This window comes from Penicillium bovifimosum (assembly GCF_028826915.1).
Source record: "Penicillium bovifimosum strain IBT 22155 chromosome Unknown utg000002l_segment0_segment0, whole genome shotgun sequence".
In the NCBI taxonomy this organism is placed as follows: domain Eukaryota; kingdom Fungi; phylum Ascomycota; class Eurotiomycetes; order Eurotiales; family Aspergillaceae; genus Penicillium; species Penicillium bovifimosum.
Window position 1 is genome coordinate 4,309,754 of NW_026622711.1, and position 27,209 is coordinate 4,336,962.

At 50.3% G+C, this 27,209-nt stretch overlaps 10 protein-coding genes across 10 annotated transcripts; 7 read left to right on the top strand and 3 right to left on the bottom strand.

The window, feature by feature from the left end:
- Nucleotides 1-1,031: 1,031 nt before the first annotated feature.
- On the bottom strand, nt 1,032-3,995 carry N7515_002814 (putative DNA mismatch repair protein (Mlh3); the record flags this gene model as incomplete). The annotated part of the gene is made up of 2 exons (XM_056663558.1): nt 1,032-3,694; nt 3,749-3,995. The coding sequence occupies 2 exons, from the start codon at nt 3,993-3,995 to the stop codon at nt 1,032-1,034; spliced, it is 2,910 nt and encodes a 969-aa protein (XP_056525671.1).
- Nucleotides 3,996-4,392: 397 nt separating this feature from the next.
- Nucleotides 4,393-5,746, top strand: N7515_002815 (uncharacterized protein; the record flags this gene model as incomplete). Its single annotated transcript, XM_056663559.1, has 2 exons — nt 4,393-4,426; nt 4,488-5,746. 2 exons carry the CDS (start codon nt 4,393-4,395, stop codon nt 5,744-5,746), a joined length of 1,293 nt encoding a protein of 430 aa, XP_056525672.1.
- A 333-nt stretch (nt 5,747-6,079) lies between these two features.
- Nucleotides 6,080-7,854, bottom strand: N7515_002816 (cytochrome P450; the record flags this gene model as incomplete). The annotated part of the gene is made up of 5 exons (XM_056663560.1): nt 6,080-6,172; nt 6,225-6,995; nt 7,053-7,171; nt 7,222-7,474; nt 7,546-7,854. The coding sequence occupies 5 exons, from the start codon at nt 7,852-7,854 to the stop codon at nt 6,080-6,082; spliced, it is 1,545 nt and encodes a 514-aa protein (XP_056525673.1).
- Nucleotides 7,855-8,814: 960 nt separating this feature from the next.
- N7515_002817 (uncharacterized protein) lies at nt 8,815-10,144 on the top strand (the record flags this gene model as incomplete). The annotated part of the gene is made up of 5 exons (XM_056663561.1): nt 8,815-8,988; nt 9,056-9,431; nt 9,492-9,609; nt 9,683-9,750; nt 9,822-10,144. 5 exons carry the CDS (start codon nt 8,815-8,817, stop codon nt 10,142-10,144), a joined length of 1,059 nt encoding a protein of 352 aa, XP_056525674.1.
- A 3,012-nt stretch (nt 10,145-13,156) lies between these two features.
- Nucleotides 13,157-14,567, top strand: N7515_002818 (putative bZIP transcription factor (MetR); the record flags this gene model as incomplete). The annotated part of the gene is made up of 2 exons (XM_056663562.1): nt 13,157-13,439; nt 13,975-14,567. The coding sequence occupies 2 exons, from the start codon at nt 13,157-13,159 to the stop codon at nt 14,565-14,567; spliced, it is 876 nt and encodes a 291-aa protein (XP_056525675.1).
- A 568-nt stretch (nt 14,568-15,135) lies between these two features.
- N7515_002819 (uncharacterized protein) lies at nt 15,136-16,255 on the top strand (the record flags this gene model as incomplete). The annotated part of the gene is made up of 2 exons (XM_056663563.1): nt 15,136-15,258; nt 15,338-16,255. The coding sequence occupies 2 exons, from the start codon at nt 15,136-15,138 to the stop codon at nt 16,253-16,255; spliced, it is 1,041 nt and encodes a 346-aa protein (XP_056525676.1).
- Nucleotides 16,256-17,426: 1,171 nt separating this feature from the next.
- N7515_002820 (MFS transporter) lies at nt 17,427-19,392 on the top strand (the record flags this gene model as incomplete). The annotated part of the gene is made up of 3 exons (XM_056663564.1): nt 17,427-17,839; nt 17,927-19,045; nt 19,104-19,392. The coding sequence occupies 3 exons, from the start codon at nt 17,427-17,429 to the stop codon at nt 19,390-19,392; spliced, it is 1,821 nt and encodes a 606-aa protein (XP_056525677.1).
- Nucleotides 19,393-19,941: 549 nt separating this feature from the next.
- N7515_002821 (uncharacterized protein) lies at nt 19,942-21,410 on the bottom strand (the record flags this gene model as incomplete). Its single annotated transcript, XM_056663565.1, has 2 exons — nt 19,942-21,207; nt 21,288-21,410. The coding sequence occupies 2 exons, from the start codon at nt 21,408-21,410 to the stop codon at nt 19,942-19,944; spliced, it is 1,389 nt and encodes a 462-aa protein (XP_056525678.1).
- Nucleotides 21,411-22,225: 815 nt separating this feature from the next.
- On the top strand, nt 22,226-23,671 carry N7515_002822 (CENP-N/CHL4 family protein; the record flags this gene model as incomplete). The annotated part of the gene is made up of 1 exon (XM_056663566.1): nt 22,226-23,671. One exon carries the CDS (start codon nt 22,226-22,228, stop codon nt 23,669-23,671), a length of 1,446 nt encoding a protein of 481 aa, XP_056525679.1.
- Nucleotides 23,672-24,288: 617 nt separating this feature from the next.
- N7515_002823 (trafficking protein particle complex subunit 13) lies at nt 24,289-25,607 on the top strand (the record flags this gene model as incomplete). Its single annotated transcript, XM_056663567.1, has 5 exons — nt 24,289-24,355; nt 24,410-24,416; nt 24,483-24,606; nt 24,668-25,186; nt 25,314-25,607. 5 exons carry the CDS (start codon nt 24,289-24,291, stop codon nt 25,605-25,607), a joined length of 1,011 nt encoding a protein of 336 aa, XP_056525680.1.
- Nucleotides 25,608-27,209: the final 1,602 nt, after the last annotated feature.

Consider the following 27,209-nt stretch of genomic DNA (forward strand, 5'->3'; position numbering starts at 1 on the left):
TCACAATATAACGACTCACGACTCCTTCTCATTCCCGGCCCACTGGTGTCGCATTTCCATTTCACACCTGGCCACTGTCCTACTACGCTTACCAGCGCCCAATCTTCTTCGCAATGTGTCAATATTCCTCCATTTGCTTTCATCTACTTTCGACTTTGTCTCTTTCATTCCTGGGCGGTGCATTTGGTTTCTCATTCTCTCTGTTTCTGATTCTTCGAGAAACTTGGCATTTGAAGCGCGGCTTTTGTATGAAACGGGGTCCGAGACTCACATGGAGTTTTACCAAGGGCCTTGCTTTTACGCTTACGTGACTCCGTCTAATATTTTCCACCTTTCGTTTCTTGTTCGCTGTTTTGCAAAAAGGGAAAAACGGTTGGGAAAAGGGTTTGTCTTCTGTCGACTCGGGGCGTTTTCCTTAGGATACCCCCTCTAGACGGTTACTTGTACGCTTCGCGGCTTGGAATGGAGCTATCTTCATAGCTACCTCAAATGCAATACGCTTAATTTAAATATTTATGTGCTGTCCTTGTAGTCGTAGTGGTAGTTGTACTTCCGACCGGTCTTGTTGAATTTCCAATAGTTTTGGGACATGTTGATGCCTTAACCCCGGACTTTCATGCCTGACCGTTTAGGCCGGGGGATCATGACCCACTTTGGCCTTTGATCCATGGAAAGAAAGCCTTAAAACACGGAACAAAGAACCTTGTCCGGCAAAAGGCTGTTCCCGCATCCCCGCATTTACCAGTATTTATTCGAGATCTCTGACTGGCTTGAATTTAACACCTGATCCTGGTGCGGCAGCCTGAGGCCAGCATGCTACATCAAATTCGAATGTCTGTATAGAAGGTAGCTACTTACTGTGTATGAAGATCCGGGAAGGATTTCAGTGACAAATAGCTTGAGTGAGTGGGCATATGCTTCCAAGGTTGATCATGTATTCGTTCTCGATATCGCCTATTGTACAAATTGTCATTCTTGACAAGTCTTCCGGGACCACGACCTTGAGCCTTGTTGCGTAAAGTGTATACCGGCTATTCCGCATATCGTTTTTGAAATGCCTCCATAAAGTTCATGCCGTCAGCATCGTCATCATAAGGTGCCTTGGCACCGAGATGTAGAGGCAAAGTAACTGCAGTGTGTGAAAGTGATCGCAAATCGAGTATGGGGACTATGGAAGGGCGTCCGTGAGCGCACTGGAACGGGAAGACACAGCGGGCCAGCCTGGAGATCAACGCTTGACACTCTTCAATGGTCAACAGGTCGTTGAACATGATGGCAGTTCGACAGGCGCGAGAATTCAGAAGATCCACAATGCTCTGAGGACAACCGTTCATCTGCTGGACCCATGAGCGCGAGGCGGAGCGCGTTGTGGCTTCTTCATGTACCAATCCCTCACTTTGTGGTAGCTCTAGGTCCTCGTCCAAATTTTCAATCTCGAATGATTTCTTTGGCTGAAATGGCTTCCTGCCTTCCTCCTCACTAGACCAGATTTCTCGTCGCATCAGGTCAACCAAGACATGAGGCTCGAGTCGACATCGTTCGGCTATAAGCACAGGAAGGGTGTGCACGGAAATCAAGACAGTGGAATCGATCTTGTGATCAGTCACGTATCCAATACCCCAGGCCGAGAAAAGATCCATATATTTTTGAAAGAGGCCACCCTCCGTTGGTGAAAGCTCAAATGTCAACGAGTCCACGTGGACGGTGCACACCCGAGTCTCTGTGTGCAGACTTTCAGCTGACTCGGGAGAAACGAACATATCCCCAAATAATTGTTCGATTTGGCATCGCTCGTCGGCCGCGTGCTGGTCAATTAGAAGCAGAACATCGTTGGATTCACCACCCTGGTTTGAATTGACGCTAGTTGTGTGGACTTTTGCCAATATGAACTTCTTGTCCACCTGGGCTATCACTTCGGCAGTCTCGAGGGCGGCACGTGGAAGCTTGCCTCGATATTTGGCGACCTGGGCTGTATCAAGGGACCCGATACCCTTGAAACAGTCGTGCGAAGAGATGTTCACAATATGTTGACCTGAAGACTCTACTCCCAGGTTTGGTATTGGCATCTCTGTTCGACTGAATGAAGGATTATCCCACGCCCCTAAAATACCTTCGATCCATAGAGACTGTCCCGGTGGCCTTGACGAGATGTTCTCGAAATCCGCGGGAGACTGCTGGGTACCTAATGACTTACGAGAGTTCATCGTCTGACCCGTCCGAGGATTGATCGAATAGGCCATCTTCGTGTGTGGATCGATCCAGGTAATCATCTTATCTGACGACGAGGTCCCAGGCGGCTCTTTCGTATTAATGCTCTTCTCACCGCTTGTCCCTTTGTTCTGAGAGTTACAGAGAACAGTCAGCTCTCGGCCATGGCCTGGATTGTCTGACGCATGTGCGGGAAGGACAGGCAATGAGCTCCTTCTTTGAATGATATCAGAAGCAGGTTGAGAACGCCGCGAAGTTCGGTGGGTTGTAGGATGACTATTTAGGTCCTTGGCAGTTTTGACTCTGGACCAGTTGGTAAAACCTCGACCGGAATCACCAGGTTGAGACCTTGAGAAGGAGGGAATTTTCAGATGACCACTGAAGGCTTCTTCAGTACTTGACATGGAGTGGCCTTCCTTTAGTGAGCCAAGAGAGCTGCCAGCTACTCGAGAATCCTTGGAACCGATGCTCTGGGTTCGTTCCAACGATAAGGGCCGTCGTTTCCCCTCACGGGGACGCAGATTGTGTTGCTTCAAGAATTCACGGACCATTGCCACAAGTACATCAACAATGCGCTGGAAAGACTTGTCTGTTTCTAGCAGATGCTCAGATCCATCATCGTCCAGCTGAATAACAGTTTTGGTATCAATGCGGATGTAGAACATGGGCCACTTATTGACAGGCTTGGTCCAGCTGCGGGTGCTCGCATTGCTTAACGTATCGTGGCGTACCGGAGACGCGTGATTTGGAAGCAAGCTTCCATCGGGCATGTCCCTGACACTGCTGAAATCTGACAGAGCGAACACCCGGTTCACTTCGTTGTAAAGAATATTCGAGCTATTGCGTGATAGCAGGGGTTCGTTTCCCAGCGAGATAAACTGGGCTCTCCGAGTTGGACCGGGCTGAAGTGAGATTGCTGCTCGAACTGTAAGGTCAGAAACTGATGCCGACATTTCATGCCACGAATCCAGATTCTGGGGCGTTGTCAGCCCATATTGTGCGAAAATCGATTTGATGCGGTCGAGATCAAACTCCATTGGCCGATGAGAGATACCTGCTGCCGGTATACAAGCGGATCCAAGGCGAACGGACATCCGCTTGCTTTTATCCGCATCGAGGAGCACAAGTTTTGTGACCTGAGAATTGGCCAACAGGAGTGAGACCAATGAGCTTTTCAGATTGTCCCACTCTCGTTCCAATTCGTCTGGCCTCTGAAGAGAGAGAGCACGACTCTTAACGCGAACTGGCATATTACCAAAAAGGTCGTTAACAGTGACAGACGTGCCATGACAGGGGAAGCGAAGGACCTGATGTGGTGGTGCAGGGATCAGCCGAGCCAGAGGTGTCGAATGATGCAATATGAGTGAATTAGTGGTTTCATGGTGTATATGACAAGAAGTCACAGTGAGTAGAGATAAAGAGGCCAAAGATGCCAAGAACAACCCTCGATGTCCATATACGCCACTCGATTCAAGTTTGGACGTATCTGTTGCATGCATTAGCAAGCATACAAGGCTATACCTGAGAATGGGAGACATACGGTGAGCTTTGCCGAGCCCTCCTGTAGCTTCGAACTCGACTGAGGGAATACCACATCCGTTGTCTTCCACTATACAGCTACCACGTTTGAAGTCAACAGTGATAAAAACAGTATGTGCATTGGCGTCCAAAGAGTTTTTGACTAGCTCCAAGACAACACCAGTCAGATGCACAATCGAGGTGGAGGATTTGATCTTTGCAATCACATCAGGAGGAAGGGCTCGTATGTTTGACTGGGCAAGAGGCATTGATGTTGTCGTTTGGTGCTCACCGGAGCATTGCGCCACACGACGTGAAGAGAAGATTCCTCGAAAAGAATGTCGAGAACTCTGTTATAGCTGTGCATTTCAATCATTGTCACACATCATTATTTCTGTTGCTGTGGCAGGCTGAGCAGCTCCGCTGATAGACTGTGATAGTCTAAAGTTCATCAATCAAACATCATATGGAGAGGGTTAAGATGTTCGAACTACTTCATATCGAGGGCAAGAGGCAAGAGCACATGACGTCCGCGGATAAACAGTCGCCCCGCCCCGCTGCCCCAGCTGCCCCATCTGCCTCGGCGCGCTTCGATCTCCAATGCCTTGTTTCTTTGTCTGTCTTTCATCCCGCATAAGAGTTGTTAAGTTGTCTCTCGAAGCCAGAATGGCTACTGCCGAAGGTCCTGCCAGGGTGCACGGTAAGTACCGATTGTTCATGAAAGCCTCCGTGAAACATCCCTAAGGGACCCATCATAACAGACCGAAATGCACGTCGCCACCCATTCTCAAGTTGGATGAAACGCCTAGCGAACCTCAAGAGCTCTTCCGACTCCACCACAAATCGATGGCACAACAAGCGCCATGCGGGTACTAAGGGCAAAAAGGGCGAGCAAGCCAACAACCCCTATCCACTCTCTGGAACCGTCGACCGTGTCACAGGGACTCAGACATCAACCGATTCATACACCGATGAGCGTTATGGCTCAGAGTCTCGCTCCAGGAGCGACCCATCTTTTTATTCGGGCTACGATAACCCGGCTCCTCAAACAGGTGCAAAATCCACCGCGCCGACCATATCCACCACCGGCGACGCAGCATTCTCCGACGCCGCGTATTCCAAGGCAGGTACATTGGCAACTGGCACTGAAGGCCTAAGTACCCATGGAGGAGGAGAGGGTAGCACCTTCTCATCACCCGCACCTTCGGTCCGATCGTTAGCCACCACTCTCACCACTGTGCACTCTGCGGCACCCTCGACCCAGTTGTACAACACGCAAAACAGCCATCATGGACATCACCATGGCAGCTCAACACAGGGCGCCTCGAACCAGCAGGTTCAGTTTTCTCATCAGTTCCCATCGACCTCCTCAGCCGCCCCCGCTAGCGCAGTTCCCCCACACTTGGCTCCCCAGAACCATGGAATGACGTACAGCACTGCAACCGCAAACAATGCATTGACTGACAATGCCTCTCTTCTTACCTTGGCAAGTTCGTCTAAGCGTCGTCGCCGTAATTCCTTGGATACCAATGCCTCCGTACGCGCATTGGCTCCATCTTCCGTTTTCGGCGGTAGTCGTGAGAGCCTGCCGCTGAGTGTATTGAGTGGAAACACGAACGAGGCATCGAATACTTCTGTGCTGAACGCCCCGGGAGTACTGAGTCGACCGAGTATTGTTGGACTCGCTAGCGCCGAGCGCATCAGTGTCTACTCTGCCTCCGGAGCAACTCCATTAGCCGGCGCCAATTCTGAGCGGACCAGCTTGTACGCTGCGAAGCAAACTGCCGGCGGTGATGGGGCCAGCATCCGCAGCGGTATTCAGTCACATAGCCGAAATGACAGCACGTCCGCTAGCATGGTTGGAGGTGTCACAATTCCGTTGGCTCTAACCGGTCGTATGAGTCGCAGAAGCTCGGGCTGGGGAGAAATTACAGGAGAGGAAGATGAAGTTGAAAAGTCAGTACAGAATAACGATGATGGAACAGCGACGAGAGATACAAATGACTCTATCAAGAAATGATTTGATGGCACAGCTCGCACGCCTCTACCAGCCACAAAACGAATGGTGAGGTTTGGGCTTCATGATGTTACGCCTGGACGGTTCGGAAGTTTGAGCGAAGTAACAACGATCCTTTACAAGATAATGACTTGATGCATGGATCGAGGGCCTGGGTATTTATATCTGTTTGACGGCGTTTTTCTAGGCTGGGACTTTGATACCCAATGCGGTATGGGCGAATTCATTCTTACTTCTCAATTCATATTCCATGCATCTTCAGAGCTTTCATGTCTTCTTTAGACCTCTTTCATGTCCGGTTTGCGGTATTGCACCAAATGGCCCGGGGAGGCCATTTCACCGGCGCCGAATGACCATAGGCATATCGTACTGATACACGAACCAGGAAGTTTGGCACTTCCACTCGTGCTTGGGATTCACCAGTTGAATCTACGACACGTCAGCACCGAGAAGGGACCAGGGAATACTGTTCATCACTCACATCGAACGAGCTATACAGCGACGCGATCAGCTTTTTGATCTCTAACATAGCGAGATACCGGCCCATGCAGACTCGACCTCCACCACCGAAAGAAAGGTCCACAGTATCCTTCATGCGCCGTTCACGTGCCTCGAAGTGTTCTGAACTTTCATCCTTGCCCTGAAGCCAACGGTCCGGATTGAAGTCATCCGCATCGTCTCCGAAGACTCCGTAATCACGGTTCGTGACGAATGGGTTGATACCGACCTTGGTCCCGGCAGGAATGTATCGACCATCCGGAAGCGTAAGCCCGCCCTCTGGGACAACACGCTCAAAAACCATAGCGATACCGGGACTGACACGCACAGATTCCCGAATGACAGCGTCCAGATATAGCAAGTCCCGGATCTCCTTCCAAGGAGCAGGAGCAACGACACCGGCAGTTTTCAATTCATTGGCAAGTTTGGCCGTCGCATTGGGCGACTTGGCTAGATAATAAACGGCAGCACGCATGGTGGCGGAGCTTGTGTCCCCTCCAGCGAGGATGCTCAGCATCAGCCAGTTTACGATCTGGTTATCATCGACCATGTCGGGGTGCGTCTTCTTCAGTTGCACGTATTTGTCAAGCGTGTGGTCGACAGTGCCAGCGCTGATTTGTTTCTCAGCGAGTTGTGCCTGGTACTCTGCAACAACCTTGAAGGCATACAACACGCCGGTCAAGGTAGGCTTGGGGCCAATACGCTTGACCGGGTTCTTGTCAAGAAGATTGTCAATCCATGGGATTTGTGAGACCTAGTGGGCTGTATCAGTCACATGGCTGGTTCCCTCTGAGATCACCAGGGTACTTACTGGTGCGAAGTATCTCAGGCCAGCAGTGGAGTCTGTGATCAGATTGTCGACGTCCTTTTCCTGGTCAAGGAACCCATAGTGTCGACCAAAGCTAAAATTGGCAGTGACGTCCCAAGCGACTACAGATTTTTAGTTTCAGTTTTCCCAGTATATTGCTGAATATGCTCACAGAAACCAATCCATTCATCCGCTGGGCAAACTTTTCCAGCATTATCGCCATCGACGAATCTCAACGCCAGCTTGTCCACAAATTTGGTAATCGTTTCATCAATGAGAGGTTCGTATTCCAGAACCTTGGTCATAGTCCAAAGACTCCGAATAGGCCGGATGTTTTGGTTGTGCCATTCTTCATCCTGGGTGTTGAAGAGGTTTGAAAGTCGGTGGCCATTGAGTAATACATCGTTGGGACGGTACATGTCACTCTTTGCATTGTTGCCACAGGTCAGCAGATCTTCTTTCGGACGTCATTCACTCTGGGACGATGTATCCCAACCTTTTTCCATGGATTGCGGGTGGAGTAGATCGTCCGAATCAGACTTGGGTCTGATATGCTCACGCAGTTGGGCCCGATTTGTACTGCTGTGCCATAAGTCCGGTGCAGTTGAACATTCTTGAGATCGATACGTCCACCGTGTGCATGTGCAGCGCGCCAGAGATCAGTTATCTTGGCCAGCTTCGGACCAGGGATGTTTCTCAGCCGTGAAAAGAAAACATCCCAAATCACCTTTGTCATTAACAATAGACCAATAGTGGCCAGGGTCTGGGCCCACACGCCTGAAGGAAAAGCGACCGGGTTCAACATTGTGACAGGGTGCATCCTGTGCGCACCCAAAAGTACGTGCGGTAAACGGGTTTCGAATTGATTCCGCTTTTGAAACACAATGGGACCGCAGATAGATGAGACAGTGTGGACCAGTGCAGTTTTGACTATTGCTACCTCACAGTTCCTCAAGCTCTCCAAACTCTGGGATACGCTGGATTATAAGGGGAAGATGGATGAGCTTAAACTTTTTACCACAAAATCTGGGCAGGGGTTTTGCCAAAGGGCAGAGTCTCACTGGCGCGAAGGCCATTCTAACAGTGCATAAGTGCTGGCAGTCTTGGGTGCCATTTTCTGGAGACGCTATTCCAAGTGTTGTCTAGCGCTCTACCTCCACACACGGGGAAGCCGGGATGTGGAGTCTATCGTATTGTTCGACGAATCTGAATCGCTTTCCGATGAGACTAAAGCCACTCAACTCCGTTGGCGGTTGGACCCGCAAACCGCGGACTGACAGCGGCACACTGACAGCGGCGTAACCCTAGCGTCTGAAGAAGCATCCTGATGCGTATGGCCGGTGATATATCATATCGGGTCTGGACTCCGCTTACCAGCCGTTCGGGTAGTCTTGCGCCTACAACCACCTGTTAATTACCTATTCTTCACGATATAGCCCCGCTTTGCCCCAGGGCTAGCCCGTGCGAAAAGTGAAGCTTGTGTCGATTGGGACGCTTAAACGATCGCTCATGTTTCTTCGTATATCGAGGTGTCAATTAGGGGTTCCGTGCATCATGGCAATAATATTGGAAATAATATCTGACCTCACAACGCCACCAACTCCCCTGTCATATTCGTTAGATGGCCAGTCCAATCTTGGCATTTGACAGAATCATGCGGACGAGCCTTATTTACTCCCAGTCCTCAGTCCACATGGGCTGGGATAATTCGATACTCGGATTCACACGCATCCCACTGTGATTCCGCATAGCCTCAACGCTCAACATGGCTGCTACTGCGGATACCTCTCTCTCGCTCGAGAGTCGAGCCTCCACAGTGCAAGCTGTGATGTGGACGATGTCAATCTCCGCATTGATATTCGTTTTGATGCGCTTGTATGTGCGAGTACACTTGCGAAAGGTGTTCGGCTGGGATGATGGCATTGCCGTAACCGCCATCGTAAGACGCTTCATTGGCTTTGTACCTGGGCAACATGGACCTCCTGGCTGACTTCTATCCCTGACAGTGTTGTCTGATTGCCTACGCTGCTGTCTCTCATGTCGCCGCTAATGCAGGACTTGGTCAACATCTCGCAGTTGTTGCGCGAAATCCGAACAATGTGATGGAAGTCGGACTTTTGTGCAACATCGGTGAAAGCCTCGCAATCATGGCGTGCACCCTTGGGAAAACGTCCTTTGCGGTCACGTTGCTTCGGATTGTGGTTGAGAAATGGATGAAGATTGTGCTTTGGGTTGTGATCATTACAATGAACATCGTCAATATCCTGGCTGCGCTGTTCGTCTTCGTGCAATGCAAAGACCCTCGGCACTTGTGGAATCCGGCGATTCCATCAGAGTGTTGGGCTCCAGACGTCTTTACCAATTTCTCTTTATTCGTTGGGGGTATGGATGCTTGACGGTCCTCTCGAGATATCTGTGGATCAACTAACTCTCCTCACGCAGCTTATTCCGGATTACAAGACTTCATCCTAGCATTGCTGCCGTGGACGATTGTCTGGAACCTGCAAATGAAGAAGAAAGAAAAGTTTGGTGTGGCATTTGCAATGAGCCTTGGAATCTTGTGAGTCGCAGATGGAACCCTTCCAGCGTTTCAACTATCAAGGGCAACCTCTCATTGACTTATCTCCTCACAGCGCTGGGGCAGCTTCCATAGTCAAGACGATCTACCTCAAGGCCCTTTCAGCAAAATCCGACTTTACCTGTACGTTTACATGAATGCCCTATCCCTATTCATTTGATTCGACCACAAGCTAATCTGTCTTTACTGCTTAGGGGAACTCGCTCCGCTACTCATTTGGGCAGCCGTGGAAGATGGCCTCGCCATCACCGCTGCATCTATTCCTGCTCTGAAGCCTCTTCTCGTGAAGGTATTCCCTAGCACAGATTCGGAGAACTACAACATGATTTCGTATCCGATCTTGCCTCTTCGTGGGAGGGTATTCGACAACACCTTGGGCGCAACACAAACCGACATTGTGCATACAAATATCCGTGACTCGGAGAGTCAAACGTCGATTCTAGAGCTTGAGACTCAAAAGGAGGACAATATTAACATGATCACTGAGGTGTCGGTAACGTATAAAAAGACCACGTGAATGGTTTCTCCAAGTCGGAATGAATAATCACAAATATTGGGCAAAAGTGTATTTATACGAATAGTTAGACTAATGACCTCTAAGAGGACTATCTCGGGTACCGCGTCTTCCGGTATATCATCGTCCTCGAGGTCGGCTTCTTCGGTGTCATCGTCGGAATCATCCATACCGGAGATGAACGTTTGTCGCTTCGGGTACTTCGCCTTATGGCGCCGCTGCAGTGCTCGCATGCGCGGTGGAAGGTTTCCAAAGGTCTCTAGCCCAGGCTTGACATTGTCATAGGCCGGATCGCAACCCATATCCCCCCAGAAATTGAGGATCTGGTTCCAGTCGCCCTCTTGCTTGGCTGTGTCCTTCGCCTGGCCGAAATCCCAGTTCAGCTAGGAGCTCGGCGTCCAAGGGGCCGTAACGGCTGAGGGCCCACAAGCGGGGGATCAACAAACCCGAGCCTATCAGTACGGCGGATAAACTCAGCGACGGCACGATGAATGGAAGACCTATCGATCGGCCAGTCCGCAGGAAAAGGGAATCGTGAGACGGTAATGGAGGTAAAAAAACGCAAAAGTGATGAAAAGAGGGACCCCTCTTTCGAAAGGCGACGAAAGGATGACGAGGAGAAGCAAAGGTGCTCGGCTCGACTCGACCAGGCCCCACTGGGGGTGCCAGGAAAAATTGACTAGAAAAAACGAAACAACCCAGAGGAATCCCGCTGGAAAACGAAAACCAAGGACGTGCTACCATCTGTCGACGGCTTCGGCGAAATGAGGCTGTGGAATTCCGATACGCAAGGCGCAGCCCCGGAAGATGAGAGCAATGGTTCCCAGTTCATTTTATACCTACAAGCGGTTGTCCTGTATTCGCGTGATTGGGAAGGATGTGTGACGGCCAGAAGGAAAACAAAGATGATATCTGATATTTCTGTGCACAAAGGAAGAAGAAGAAGAAGAAGAAGAAGAAGAAGAACAGCTGTGAGAGAACCATTTATCCCAGTCCTGCTCCTGTCTGAGAAGCACTCGTTCCCCTCAAGTCACAAGACTTATTCCAGCAAGTTCCTAAGAACACCTCCAAACCTTGCCATGCGTCACAGTATGAGCCAAAAATACCCGTGGACGCACCTGACGATCTTCGAGGCTTTCTAGACAACACGCAGTAACCATGCTTATTGAGTCCTACTCAAAAGAATTTCGCATACGCGGACAGTTCTTTGTCTATAGGCCTTGGGTGTTCCAGAATAGACTTCATGCTTCTGATAGAAGATATAAGTGGCTGGAAGACAAGGTGGGCATGCAGGAAAGCGTCCATCTTGTTCTCCGGTAACTGTGTAGGTGTCTTCAACCGGCATATTAGCTCCCTAGAGCTGATGTTCTGTCAATGTTCAGAGCATGGGAACCCGTGAGCGGAGAATGCGGCTAAGAGATCACTGTTCGGAGAACCAGCACGCAATGGAAAGAAGTCAAGCGAGGTCCATTATAGTAGCTTCAAAGGTCAGTCCTGAATAGTTAGTGGAACATGGATTGAATGTCCTGATTAGCCAATCTAGTAGGCCATGATGTGTGCTGGTTCTGAACGTGGAATCAACGGCATGGAGTAAACAAGTTACTGTGGGTACACTAGGACATGATTTTCCATGCTAACTGTCATTCATTGCATCCACCTCTGAGGCTCTGACACAGGATGTTCTTGACACATAGGGGTGTGATGCCGTGAGATCGGGGATTCGGATTGTCTATTTCAATTACCAATTCGATGTACAAATCGATTGAGTCCAGCCTTAATGCCTCGGTTGTACTGAAATATTGGCTGACATTCCGGGTGTATTATCCCGAAGGAAAGGGGACTAATTCAAGCCACAAGTGGTTAACTAAATGTCCGGCATCTGTTGCATCTGTTACTGTGGTAGAAGGTTATCGAAGCCCGTGCTTTGTGATCAGCATGGGGCCTTATTGAAAAAGTAAGTCCACTTACTCCGTAGTTATACGTTGTAGACCGTCTGTACGACACCAATGCAAAGTGATCAAATCCCCCCCATGTCCTTAAACAGATGTTCAACAGCATAATCAATACAGGGCACATATTCAGCTTGATGGCCGACCTCGGAATGATTAGGAATGACTTCACTCGGACATCATGTTCCTTGTCCGAGGCTGACAAACCCAGGCTGACCAACCAACTCAGGTCGACCAATCACGGTGTCACATCCATTCGGGGCCCGCCGTCTCGGCATTTGGACTACTGTACGGAGTAGGTGGGAGCCGCGTTTGTCGCTGGTTTATTCGAAGAATTAGGTACTTTTTGAACAATCGACAGCAAGATTGACATGGAATGAGGAATATAGAACAGTGCGTAAGTCTTGCAGTATTTCTGTCATTTTCATGCACATTGATCAACGTGGGAATGTCCTGGAAAGGGCAACGTGGAACCCTGAAATTTAAACTCGGTGGGCTCCGATCTTCGGCAACGGATCGCCTCACGATGGACTCTGTAGTCTGTACAAAGATATTTCCTTCACGGAAACCAGAGAGTGTGAAGGAGTGTGAGAAGTAACGATGTAGAATAGGTTCAAAATAGTGAGATATTTTCTATCCATTCCAATAAATCCAAGACCTACAGAAGACAAAGCAAGGCCATTGTTCGGACCGGGAGGCAAATTAGGCAAATCGGGGGATTAATCATCACCCCTCCGGCCCCCGGGCTTCCCTCTTGCAACCCCACCGAACGCTCACAGAAAAAATCCACTTGGGGGTCCCCAACTTCTACTTCCTTCTCTCCGTAATCTACCCACGTTCCAACATCTTCACATTCGCCATTCCATCGAATCGCGGAAAGAATTGTCACCAGTGCGTCGACTTTCATCGCACCTTCCACGATCCCGCACCGAGCCGCATTCGGCATTTGAGTCACGCCTCTCTCCGTTCGCGCAACGCGCAATTCCACGTTAGCCATCGGCATCGACAAACAGGACCCGGGCTTCTAAGCCTTGATTGATTCGCACCGCGACCAGAAACCATCGTCATGGCCGGCTACAACGGGCGTCGCATGCCCAACTTCTCGCAATACCTCGATGATTTGAATGCGATCCCTTCGCCGTACGACCAGGCCCTGCAGCAGCAACAGCAGCAGCAGGCTACTTTCAACGATGAGGATCTAGCTTTGTTCACCAACACAGAGTTCTTCGAGTTCGACAAGTTCACCGATTTCGGCTTGCCTCCATTCCCCTCTGACGATGACAAGACACACGATGTGGTCGACCAAGCCACGCAAAACGCGGATTTGAAGTTCTTGGATTTCCTAAATAGTGAGTGTGGTTCATAATCTGTTCCTGTATCTCATGTCGCTGGTTGGCCAGTTGAGAGTTCGGCCTGCATATCTTTCCCCTGATCACACCATTCCCCGTGGGCTACATCAAAATCGTGTGCATGGGCCCAATGTCTACATCTTACATGCTGTGTCATTGGCTGCCTCATGAATTCGTCATTTTTGTTCATTAAGCTTCAATGCTCGAGCCAACTCTTGGCTCGGGATGGCTTTTTAGGCGCTTCGTGCGCTTCATACCCTCCTCTTCCCTGCCCACTCCCCTCCCCTCCTTCCACAGCTTGATCCGTCGATGTCGGATCTCGAGTCCTCCTTGCGCATCCTTCCCATGTTTTTAAACAGGGGGGTTTTCAATCAAACTTGACTTGGCGTTGGCGTGAATACCCCCCGCTATTACGCCATTTCACGTGATTGGAAACACCTCTTCCCGGACCCTCAATCATTCTTCGGGGCACCGGCCACTGAACACCGCGACGTGGATACTACTTGGAAATTGAATGAATGCTAATAGCTTACAGCCGAGGGTCTCAGTGCCTTGCCCAACTACGATCACGACTTGAGCGGGGCCAATGCCCAGGTGCCTATGCACAATGCGCACTTCCCGGCTGCTCCGTCTCTTCCCAGCGGGCATGTGACGTCGAACCAGGCTCCCATTCAGACTGCGCCATTCAGCGCTACCCCTAAGGTGGCTCCGGCCCCTCCCACCACTTCTATGTCGCCTCCCGCCCCGGTCACCGGCACCAAGCGCAAGAGCTCCGCAAAGTCGATCCAGGAGAACGCCGAGGAGGCTAGCCGCCAGATGGCTGAGGAGGACAAGCGCCGCCGTAACACTGCCGCCAGTGCTCGCTTCCGTGTGAAGAAGAAGCAACGTGAGGCTGCCCTGGAGCAGACCGTCAAGGAGACCACCGAAAAGAACGAGATCCTCGAGGCCCGCGTGTCTCAACTCGAGCTGGAGAACCACTGGCTCCGTGGTCTAATCATGGAGAAGAACGGTGCGGATGAGCAGTCCGAGCAAGACATCTCCGATATGTTCAAGAAGTTCCTGGCCTCACAGAAGCCCGATGGTTCAAGTACTCTTGACCTGAAGCACGGTGTGGGGACTGCTGCTTAAAGCATTGTCTTCGATGCTAAAATAAGAAAAAATTTATCGGCAAAAATCCCCAAAAAAAACAAAACCCCAGTCTTTGATGATTGCCCTGCCGCTCTACTCTGCTGCTCTAGATGGTGACTGTCCTGGGCTTTTACGTTAGCCCGGCTTCACCGTCTTTGCCTTTCTTGTTGATAGTGTTTGTTTTCAGCGATCTTGTCCTCTATTTTTAGCAGCCAGAGCCACTTCAGATCTTGTATTTGAAAGTCGAGGGGGGTGGGTGGATGAGTGATGAATTTCTTCACGCAGTTTATAATAATTTCAGACGTCACTACGTTTTGATCTGTTTCAGTGCCTTTAGACTTGCGTAGCATATCATCGTAATGATCAAACCTGGTCAATGCTTCGATCTAATCTATAGTTATCTGTATGGAACAAGATCAGTGCGTCTAGAACGCACCTTGGCAATTGGCATTGATAACAGATCGATCATCCACCCGAGCAAAAGGCTTGGCATTGACCACCGTCTATCAGCTTCGCAACCACTCAAGAAAGGGAGCTCCCACGTAACACCCGGAGAGGTCATCGAGAAATGCTACAATTCCTCAAGCGTGCCCTGCGCAAACCACGCGCAAATGTATACGGCCTAGACCATGCCGTTCTCAACATTCAGCTCCCACCACAGACTATGTGGATGAACATGGGGTACTGGGAGGTAAATGAGCTCAGACCTCAGCTCCAACGAGCACACCACATACAATGCCTATTCTAGACAACGCTAACCAGTTTCCCAGCACACAAATGACTTTCCAGAAGCCTGCCAAGCGCTTCTGGACCAAGTACTCACAGCGGCGCTATCAACGGAGCGCAAATCCGCCGTGAGAATCTTGGATATCGGGTGTGGATGCGGTGATCAATCACTGTACCTGACTAGTCTGTTGAAAGGCTCTTCCACCCAGTCCCATCCCAGGGCTGAATCTGGGATAACGGCCTCAATGAAATCATACCCCGATATCAAATCAACAGAGTCAAGCCTACGGTCTCGTCATGGCAAGAGCATGCAATCCGCTGCATTACCCCGTCTAGAATCCTACATCGGCATCACAATCGAGCCAGCACAGGCCTCGCTCGGCGCAGCGCGTCTCAACCGCGAAAACGAGTCCTCAATTCCCGCAAAAATATTTTGCGCGGACGCCGCAGCTCCCACTTCCTGGGCCGGCGAGTTGGAGAAATCAACCGCGACCCTTGCAGCCCAAACCGGAGGAACCAACGCATCAACATGGCTCCTGGCCCTAGACACACTCTACCACTTCCGTCCCTCCCGTCTCCCCATCCTGCGCTACGCGTGCAATACCCTCAACGCCTCATTCATGGCATTCGACTTGATACTCTGCAGCAGTATAACCTGGTACGATAAGATTCTCTTGCGACTTGTATGCTGGGGCACGAACGCGCCTTTCGGCAATTTCATTTCAGAAAAGGAATACGTGGATCTGCTTGTTGAGGCGGGCTACGACGCTACGCAGATTGAGATTAGGGATATCTCGAAACATGTTTTTGGGGGGTTGGCGGGGTTTATTGAGAGGAGGACTGGGGAGGCGAGGCCTTTTGGTATTGGGATGGGGAAGTATTCGGTTGCCAGGGTTGCGTTTTCGTGGTGGGCTAAAGGGAGGGTTGTTAAAGGGGTTGTCGTTGTTGCGAAGAGGGGGTGAGTGAGGTTTCTAAATTCTGTGTGTGTTCAGATGGCTATCTGAGGTCTTCTTGATGTGGTATTTGGTAATGGGCGAACTTTAGGGTGGGTAAATGATTGAGCCTCTTCCATTCGGGGGGACAGGGTCTTTTTGTTATTTACACAGTACAACCCTTGGGGCTGCAGCTGCGAGTATCATGTCAATGGTACCTCGTCGTAAATGCTAGTTATAGATTGACCTTGGATGGAATGATACAAGTTCCCTGGTAGATCTTGGACCAGTACAAGAGCAGAAAGGAAAGATGATACTGATAGCATACTGTGTAGATCCTCCAACTCATTGAGAGTGGTGACTGGTCATTTTAGGTAGTTCGTTGAAGAAATTTCTCGATGTGTCCATTCATGTTTCACCTTGCCCATAGGAGTGTGGCCTTGGGCTTTGACCACCATACTAGTAGTTGGATGCCCAATCCCCACATCAAGCAACCGTGATATCATGTATCAAGATGTTGATGCTGTGCCAAGATAGTCTGAGTCTCTGCTTAGTGTACACTGTAGGCCCGTATGAGTATGATCATGTATATAACGATATAATATAGGCCATATATTCAATCTAATCTAATCAGCTTCCCACATGTACTGTGCCTCACTACCTAGGTTCGAGCCACGAGATTGGAATCATTGGATCCATCGTGCATGCGCTGAATAATGATGACGTCATTAGTCAACCATCTCGGCAGCGGCAAGCCGAGACATTCACACCTGACCTCCAGAAAAAGAACAATCCAATTCAAACATCTCCAGTAAAGATGGAAATTGTTGATTACTAGTTTGTTACTTGACTTGGATTCATAAGTCTATCTCAAGAACTACTCATGAAATCCAAATCCCAACTTCGTCGCCCTAAACCGGCCGGTTGTTCGGCAGTTCTCCTACGCTGAAGCCGCTCGGTGCTACCTATCCGGTGGGTCTAGACGGTCATAGTTAGTACTTCGGGGCTCGGGCTCTCCTATTTTTCTAATGAAAAAAATCTTTTTATATCAAGTAATCCGCACTTGACAAAGCCTTTCTTTTCCCATCAGGCACTCGATTCTTTACTCTGACAGCAGGGCGACATACACTACAGCCAAGAAGAGCAGCGAGATCGTCCAGATTCCAACATCCGCATCAGTAAAGCGGTCTCCGCGGGCAATATGTCTGACCGAATGCCTGAGGCCGATCCACGCATATCGAGTGAAAAGCCACGGCGATCCATTGATGCAGACAGACCGAGGTCTTCAAGTTCGAGTGCGTCGTCGTTGAGCTCAAGTAGCTCGTTTGAATATGACCCGCAGGTGCACAGGCTGCAATCACGGAATACGGAGCTCGACTTGGAACGTCAGCGGACGGCGGCTTCGCGCGCATTGAGCAGGACTGAGACGCAACGCGCTCAACATGCGCTCACTGTCGGAGAGAGCCTTAAGTCGCGACCGTCGCGGACGCCTTTGCCCCCTTTTGGTGGGGGGAAGGAGTATCCCCCACTTCTCCCTGCGCGCGAAGATTACGTTGTGGAGTTCGATGGGCCGGACGACCCGTTATACCCGCTCAATTGGCCTGTGAAAAAGAAGTAAGTACAACAACTGTGGTTGTAGGAGTTATGTTGCGCTGCGCATTTGCCGACTGTATCTTCCAATGCTAATATTTACCAACCTAGATGCTACATCAGTGCCATCCTCGCCTTCACCAGTATCTGCTCGACCTTCGACTCCGCCGTCTTCAGTTCTTCCTCCCGTAATGTCGCGAGCCACTTTCACGTTGGTCTCGAAGTTGCTATTCTCTCCAGCTCGCTATATATCGTCGGTTATGCCTCAGGTCCGTTAATTTGGGCTCCGCTATCCGAGCTCCGGGGCCGTCGCTTCCCCATTATCATCGCTATGTTTGGATTCGGCATCTTCAACATCGCAGTTGCAGTCGCAAAAGACCTACAAACTCTCTTAATCTGTCGATTCTTCTGTGGTATCTTCGGCAGTTGTCCCCTGGCGGTTGTGGCTGCAGTGTTCTCTGATATATGGGACAACCGCAGCCGTGGACCCGCCATCGCCTGCTTCTCGTCCACAGTGTTCCTAGGCCCTCTCTTGGCACCTTTCATTGGAGGCTTCATTAACATGTCCCATCTCGGCTGGCGGTGGACTGCATACATCCCCGCGTTCATGGGATTCGGCGCTTTCGTCCTGAACCTTTTCTTCCTGAGGGAGTCATATCCGCCTGTTGTCCTTGTTGACAAAGCCGCGGAGCTGCGTCGCCGGACTAAGAACTGGGGAATCCACGCCAAGCAGGAAGAAATCGAGGTTGATCTTCGAGAGCTGATTGTAAATAACTTCTCCCGCCCACTTCGGCTGCTGATTAACGAGCCCTTGATTCTTGCTGTCACTATCTATCTGAGCTTCATCTACGGCTTGCTTTACTGCTTCTTGACAGCCTATACGCTCGTCTTCCAAGGGGAATATGGCATGAACGCCGGAGTTGGAGGTCTTCCTCTCTTCGGCATGGTGGCAGGTCTATTCATCGCCGCGGCTTATATCATCATATCAAGCAGGTGGTACAATCAAAAGCTCAGCAAGAACGGCGGTGTCCCTGTCCCGGAGTGGCGTCTTCCGCCCGTAATCTTCGGTGGTGGTCTCTTCGCTGCCGGGCTCTTCTGGTTCGGATGGACCGGTTTCAACGGTACTATCCACTGGATCGTTCCCACCCTGAGCGGTCTCTTCACCGGCTTTGGACTTCTCGTCATCTTCATCCAACTGTTCAACTATCTGATTGACACATACCTCGTGTTGTAAGTCATATTTTCTATACTTCGATTTTCGGTCCGTCATCTAACATATCATCTCCAGCGCCGCATCCGCCATAGCAGCAAACACATTCTGCCGGTCAATGTTAGCAGCCAGCTTCCCGCTTTTCTCGCGACAGATGTTCCAAGGTATGGGTATCCAATGGGCGTCCACGCTTCTCGGATGCGTTGCAGCTATCCTTGTTCCGATTCCCATTGGATTCTATTTCTTTGGTAAGAAATTGAGAATGAAGAGCAAGTATGCTCCGTTCTATGAGGCTGTTCAGGAAGGACATGGGACTGATGATTTGGATGCGCAAGCGGAGGAGACTGTTGGCCCGCCATCGCATTAATGGATCCTGTATATAGTTATTACGTTCCCACTAGGGAAGCTTGATTGCTAGAAGTGGTCATTTAGCGTGTTATGTTGCATATTTCAATGAACTTTTTGCATTCTAGTGGACCTCTACCTACCTTTTCTATAAGCATCGGGCTATGGACTAGTGAAATAGTGCCCATTGCCATATAGTCTTATTGTGGCCGAGCTTGGTTGCATAGTATAAGGTTTGAGGCTGGACGCCAGTCTGTTAAACGCACAGAAGGGCCGAAGAAGCTAGCCAGATGACCTGTGGATGACATGGAGACTGCGCATAGGTAGCAATGGGTTCCCGCATTGCCGAAATCAAATGATCAAGAAGTGTTTATTCAAATGGTATATGTTATGTCCAACGCGTATATCAACAATTATATGTACCCGGCAGACTTCTGTTCGTTGCTCCATTGGTCTGAAGAAGACATGACCGCACCGAATCTCATCAAGAAATTCAGAAAGGCAACGAACAAAAGTCTGCCGAGCAATCTGCATATCAACATCCAAGCCTCGTTATGTTCTTGACAGGTCATTATAAAAAGGAACCCTTCATCCAGGGCACCTCAACATCAAGGGCATTTGCCACCCTCGTCGCAGAGGCAAGACATCCCTCAAGCAACACCATCCCATCCCAGCACCAACCACCGACCAGCCAGACATTGCCATCGCCATTCCGCCAGAGCTGACTCTTCTCCTCTCCAGACCTGTGCTGGCTGAAGATTTGGTTGACAATTTGTCTGCTGGTGGAAGACCGCAACACACGGGTAAATGTAGCAGTGTACAAGACCTTCTCGGCGTCAATGGGAGTAATAGGATAAGTCGTAATCAGAGCAGATGACGGATGCTCGTGAATCGTCTCCGTTGCCGTGGCATTAGAGCACATGTGGAGTGGGTGGGGCGCTGAATCGCCTGGCTTCAAATTCACCTGCTTCCAGAGAGATCTGCTGGAATCCAGGATCTTGGAAAAGTCGCGGTGCACAACCGATTCCACAGTCGTTGTGGGCACAGCTGCCATTGCGCTGCGGAGAGGCTGGAAGATTGAGCCGACCACGTCGGGTGTTACGGCCAGAACAACGTGGTCGAATAGTCGCTCGCTGCGTTTGCCATCCCGCGTATCTGTCCAGCTGATCTGAACCTTCGTCCCGATATTTTCGACAGCTGTGACTTCCGTGCCGAGTCTACACGTTAAATTCTCCGACAGCTTCTTCTCAACGTGCTGGACACCACCGAGAACAGTGTAATGATTCTTGCGGAAAGTCCGCCTCCCATAGTCCACCAGATCAAGAGCGGGGAAATCCATCAACGCGTCGTGTGAACAAGTCGCAACGCTCGCGAAGACCGGAAGGAAATAGTGCTTGACGTAGTAACTTGGTAGCATGATCCTCTCCACATACTGGCGGAGAGTTTCCTCTGCGCCACACGACTCCACCGTCTTGGGCGGGACGAAGAAACAGCAGGCTTTGAACCAATAATAGCAGATTGCCAGGTAACACACCTCGATCAGCCACCCAGCCCATGATAGGCCGTCCGGACGCAAGGGCGGTATTTGGTGGTTATTTGAGGCATGCATGTAGTACGGGGAGGCTTGTTGGGTTGCGGTGGCCGGCATATTTGAGAGAGAGTATATAAACCGTAGCGAGCCATATGGGATGCCGAGATAATCGTACATTCGTTTCAGGCCCTCGTAATATCCTGCGGCGAATGTGCGCATGGGGAGATCGAGGCGTTCTGCTTGTTTGCCTGCGCTATCTTGCGCTGAGAGATTGTAGGATGCGGAGTCGAGGGAGAGTTTGTCTTGCTGTGTGATTTTTAAGTTTGTGTGAGCTATAGATCGTGTATTGCGGCGTCGCGAATTGGAATTTCTCTCTGGTTTCATACCTTCTCAAATACTTCCACGTCGTATCTTCCCTGGGCATCGCTCCTGAGTATATATGCGGTGACAAGCCCTGCCATCCCCGTGCCAATTACGGCGACGCGTTTGCGTGGCTCGTTCGCCCCCATGATGTAGGAGGGGGTACTATAGGTTAGGCTCACGGGAGGAAAGATTGGTGGTCATTCCTGAGATCGTAATCGTTCAGACCAAAAGTTCGCGAGATTCGCTTAGAAGCAAGTCAACCACGACCAATCGCATCTTCCTTTGGACCCGTGGTCCTGTAACGCGATTAGGGATTTGGGACTTGATCGAGGTCCACATGTTTGTCAGCATATCCATGGGTGGGTCCAGGCCTAAAGCCTCGGCATGATTGAACATCACTCTTCATGTCTACGATGCAGTGATTCACGAAGTTATGATCTGATAGACCGATATCGATGAAATGATTCGATCCAAGCACCGTCCCTGATTTCAAACACGATCTGGGTGAAAAGGGATCTACTCGAAGGAACGGGATACTCATTCTGTATGTAGGGTACCGTATGTCACATGTGGCAGGCTATGATGTCTGCCTAAGCGGTCTGCTTTGGAGACAACGAAATAGTGTCTTGGTGCCTACATACTGCGTCGTATGATGTGCGGTGGGCGTACGTACTTACTGAAGTTCACCCCACAGCGACCCTCCAAGGCTGTGCTTTTTAGTTAACTAAGTTATGCATGATGGACGCCTTGAGAATCAGGTATCTAGGCCCCCATCAAATCCCTTATCAAGCTTATCAGCACGTGCGTGTTTGTTGACGGCGAGTTGGGAATTCGGACGCGAAAGAACTTGGGGAGCTGTAACATAAACACAAGCAATGGGGCTCGAAGCATGCTATTCACATTAACATAAGATAAATTCTTGAACCTTCACATTTTGGGCCCAAATCTGTCAATACAAGCCATGGCGCGTCCCAAGACAGTCCGCGCGCCGACAACAGCCAGTCTCCCACATAACCTCCGCATTCCTTCAACGGCTCCGTCCCTCGCAAAATCCCTGGGGAAACTATCCAGACAAGCATTACTGGACTTGGCTTTCCTATGGCTTGATGATCGCAACGTCACCTCGTTTCCACCATATCTACAATCCGACCAACATGACGACAAAGTCGATGACGAAGCCCTCCCCTACCCCGCCGGGGAGACAATCGAAGAAGTTCGCCGGGCCTACGAAGATTTGCAAGATAGAAAGGGCGCGAAGCGCGAAGTCCTGGAACGGATCCTAGAAGGCGATTGGCGACATGGAATTACACTGCGCCAGTTGGCAATGGCAGATCTGCGCTACATGGATGACCATCCCGCCAGTCTCCGATGGACGGCGCTCGAGCTTAGCCGAATTGATACAAAACATAAGAAATCCAAAGAGGTACCATCGGTCGACTGGTCCAGCTCTATACCCCGCATGCAAGCGGCAACGTTTGTGCAGGCTCTCCAACGGGAAATCTCCCCACTCGTCAAAGCGCATTACCACCTCGCCCGCTCGGCAACTCTGCCATTGACATTCCTACGCATCTTTGTCGTTGACTCGCCATATCAATCTCCCAGACAGACAGCCGAAATCTTCGCCGACTCATCGCGCGTCATCTACATCGCTTTCCCAGATAGTTGCCCCTACGTCTACACCTCTATCACAGCACCCACGGGGTCAAAAGCTACCCCATCAACAACCTCGGCGGCTACCGATACCAGGACTCTTCAGCGCCTGGTGCGCGATTCCATCCCCAAGGCTCTCTCCCGTCCCCAGGAACGATTCTCCCTGCAGGCGACATCCCTAGCAGCGAAGAATCTGCCAACGCTCCTAGCACTTCGGGGCCCCGGGCGTTCAACGGCATCAAATGGTGCATTCAGCATATTTGCAGACGCAGCAATTGAAGGAAGTCCACTAGATCCTCGACCCTCCAGCACAGTCTCAGCCGAAGAGCATATCCGAACGAGTCAATCAGATCAAGCAGACGATAAAGAAAATACTGATTTATCAACGAGCAAACGACCCCATGGTCCAGACCCCGGTTCTCTCTGCCCAGAATTAAAGAAACGCCGCTTGGCCATTGATTCCCGATTCGGGACATTAGGGTCTTCACTCACCCCTGCACCGCTGGACCGTCTTGATATCAGACTCCTCGATGCTCTGGGCTCAGGCCAAGATCAAAGCGACGAGGAGGATGAATCTGTGTCGACGTTACCTGCTATATCGCTTACCTTTACGGGATCCGATGTCATCGCTGGAATTCGCAAACTTGCGGAGCTGGGGATTGTCGATCCCGAGCGGATGCCGTCTTGGATGACCGGCGAGGAGGGTGTTAGCGTGGCAACTGTCCGACAGGGTCGACCGCTTCAGAAGGATAAATAAGAGATAGATGTATTGCGTTGGATGTTTCTTGGAGTCGTGGAGTCGGCAAGCATGCTGCTTTTATGGGTTTTGGGGGTTTGGGGCTTGTTGTCTTGTTGTGATACCCTTAGCTGGATGAATGAATTTCCTTTATTGCTCATCTGAATCTACTTGCAAGGTTGGATATCGGTAGAAGTCAGACTAGTTACCCAACATTAAATTGTTATCAAACCAGGTGACATGTGTTTCAGGTTTGAATTTTTACGCTGCACATTATCAGATGCCTTTCGTATAGCCAGGAGTTCATCATCGTCTCAGGCTCAGTGTGTCATTGTATCCTACCGATCTAGGCATTAACTTAAACTATGTAGTCACAGCCGATCAGCAGTCAGCACCCTCGAGCTTGAAACCCTAAGAATACTATCCAATGTAAAGCATGAAGTTAGTAGACGTGCATGCTCAAAAAGTCCTGTTTGCATTGTTTGTTTGGGGAAGCTTCGCTATCGCTATCAGCCCGTGGAGAATCCACATGAGGTACTGTCCCTCTTCAAGATGACTCTACACTGAACCATAAGGAGCCTAGCTATTCCTGAAGCCATCAATTTTCCTGGCCGCCCTGACACACAAATACATTCGTCATGTCACGTCCTCGGGCTCTGTCGGGCGCTGATGCCCCGAAGGAACCACATGCCGTCTCTCTAAAAGGTCCGTGAATCCGACCTGTAGTCTGAGCTGTTAGCTAACCAGAGGGCCACTTAGTGCTGCGGTAATTCTCCAACTCTTCTTTTGGCCGGATTTATGCCAGTTCCTGACCCTCAATGCGAATATGTAGCCTTGCGCGCCCATCGCTTGCTTATCAGCATCCCCTCCCGACATCCAACACCACAATTTCCGCGAAAGCCTCCTTAAGTTATCCATCCGACCACTCCGATAGTCAATTCATACTAACGCCTCTTGTGAGTCGGCCATTCACCCCATCTCTGAGACCTCCCAAACACGCTCACTAACCCACAATAGCTTACCCTACCCCCCTCCTTCGGATCCGTCTACGTCGGAGAAACCTTCGGATGCACACTCAGCGCGAATAATGAGATCGGTGATGGCGACGATGCGAGAGTCCTCACATCAGTGCGCATAGTGGCCGAAATGCAGACGCCTTCCTCAGTCACCACACTGGAACTGGAGCCACCCAGCGACTCGGCAACAACCGACGGCCTTAAGATCGGCCAGTCATTACAAAAGATCGTACGGTTCGATCTGAAGGAAGAAGGAAACCACATACTAGCAGTCAGTGTCAGCTATACAGAGACGAAAATTGGTTCAGACTCGCAGGCAGCTAGTGGCCGGGTCAGGACTTTCCGCAAGTTATATCAGTTCGTGGCACAGCCTTGTTTAAGCGTTCGGACCAAAGCATCTGAACTCCCGCCACTCGAGGTCGATAATAAGACGCTCGGTCCGTACGGGAAAGCGAGACTAGTCCGGTTTGCCCTGGAGGCACAGCTGGAAAACGTGGGCGAAGGTGCGGTAGTAGTCAAGGTATGAAATTCCCTCCGATCCTTGGCGAGTTCATGGGATCTCTGGGGCGAAGCCCGACTGTACCTGAAAACCGCAGTGGAGGAGAAAGAGTTTAATAACCATTTGGCTAACGTCTTGGGATGTATAGCAAACGAAACTAAATCCCAAGCCACCGTTCCAATCAAAATCGCTAAACTGGGACACGCTGAACCCAGACATGTCCACCACGACGTTACCAACTCTCAATCCCCGGGATGTCCTGCAAGTGGCATTCATAGTAGAACAAGAAGAAGGCCAGAATGAGGGTCTTGAAACCCTACAGAAGGACTTGAAGCGGGACGGTCGTGCCACGCTGGGCCAGTTGTCGATCGAATGGCGCGGTGCCATGGGGGACAAGGGGTTCCTGACGACAGGCAACCTGATGAGTCGGAAACGCAGCTGAAACGCGGTGTACACCACCTCAGCGGGTTCCTATCACCATTGTACCACAATCTGGATGCCGAGTTGGTATGGTGCATCCAGCCGCGCGGTTGCATGGAGGGGGCGCCGCAAGGGCGGTTTTGTGCATTCCTTCCAGAATCATAGGGCCTACTTACACAATATGACCCTTGGCTTTTACAGCAGCATCCTAAAATGGGGGTGTACAGTGTAATCTTTGGGATCTCTATATATACCACCCCCATCACATAGTCCGGCCGAGTACTGCATTTAAGGCTTTCCGGGGTTGGAAATAAAGTCTGATATATCAGCGGAGCCGCACCTGCCCGCTAAGCCCTCGCGCCACTAGCACGGGGCGGAAACCGGCCTTACCGGGCATGCAGCCCATGCTGAAGTCTAGGACTCGCTTAGGAAGAAGCGCAATAATGGATAGATCTTGTTGTAGCCCAAGGCCACGTAGTTTGCGGGTTCTCGCATATTCCACTTACCTACGGAGTAGATCTGGTACATACTTTGGGTATGTATACATGTAGAGTCTCTTGGAGTCCAGATTCGAAGTGGTGGAATAGAAGCGTCTAGACTCGGGCACGGGCTGATCAATGGGCTCAGCCCTGGGGCAGTCAGGCTGGGTGCCCGATCTCAACGGAAGAGTCCATATCTCTCTGTCTTGTGTGGTAGGGCTCCGGTCGGACAGATCCTATTCTGTCTGAGTCGTGAATTCAACTAGTATAATTGCTTTTTTTGTTCGTTTTGTTTGCAAAGATATCGGGGTCGAGTTCGGTCTATGTGGACTCCACTACCTGTTTCCTCCACCGCCTCTCCTCGGCGAACATTTGTGCACACAAGGCCATCTTATGTAGCATAATGTATGTCTGTACGTCGACGGGGAAAGGCGGGTTGGATAACCTTGTCCGTGACGCTGGGATGCGGGATGTTCAAAAGGGGGTAACCGGTGCATGGGAAGATGGAAGTTAAGTATGAGCAGTGAGGTTGAATAAATACTCCAGCATAAGCGAAGTATAACTGGCATAGTTCCAAGGGAGCACTGGCACTGGTACGAACTGTGGGAATATCAAAATTACTAATTACGTTTCCTTTTTGACGATCTCAACCGTGGAAACTGATAGGCTTTCTCTCCTGCTCCACTCTATCCAGGTCCAGTATTGATCGTCTCCCCGGTCACTCCACTTACTCCTGACTACTTCAATTGCATGTGCATTGAGAAGAATGTGTGGGAGATCTTAGTATCGGTGTAAAAGTAACAAAATTAACCAAGAGAAAAGGAAATTATAGGCAGTTACAATCTAAGACCGAAGAACAAAATAGCATCACCACGAGGACACTAAATTTACAACTCCTCGACACTTATCTTCATCCCCTGAAATGCAAAGTCTCCAAGAGAATGACATTGTGGCGTTTCACCAAGAACCTAACTTAACCAAAAAGAAAAGACTTATGACGCCGTGTTTCACTTCACCCTCTAAGAGCTCACCAGAAAATAAATCGGGATAGTATGCAGAAGCTGGAGACGAACCTCATTTCAAAGGATTGCCCCAAGGTTCAATTGGAACGATCAGCCCTGACCCGCTTGCCACTTCCGTGTCTT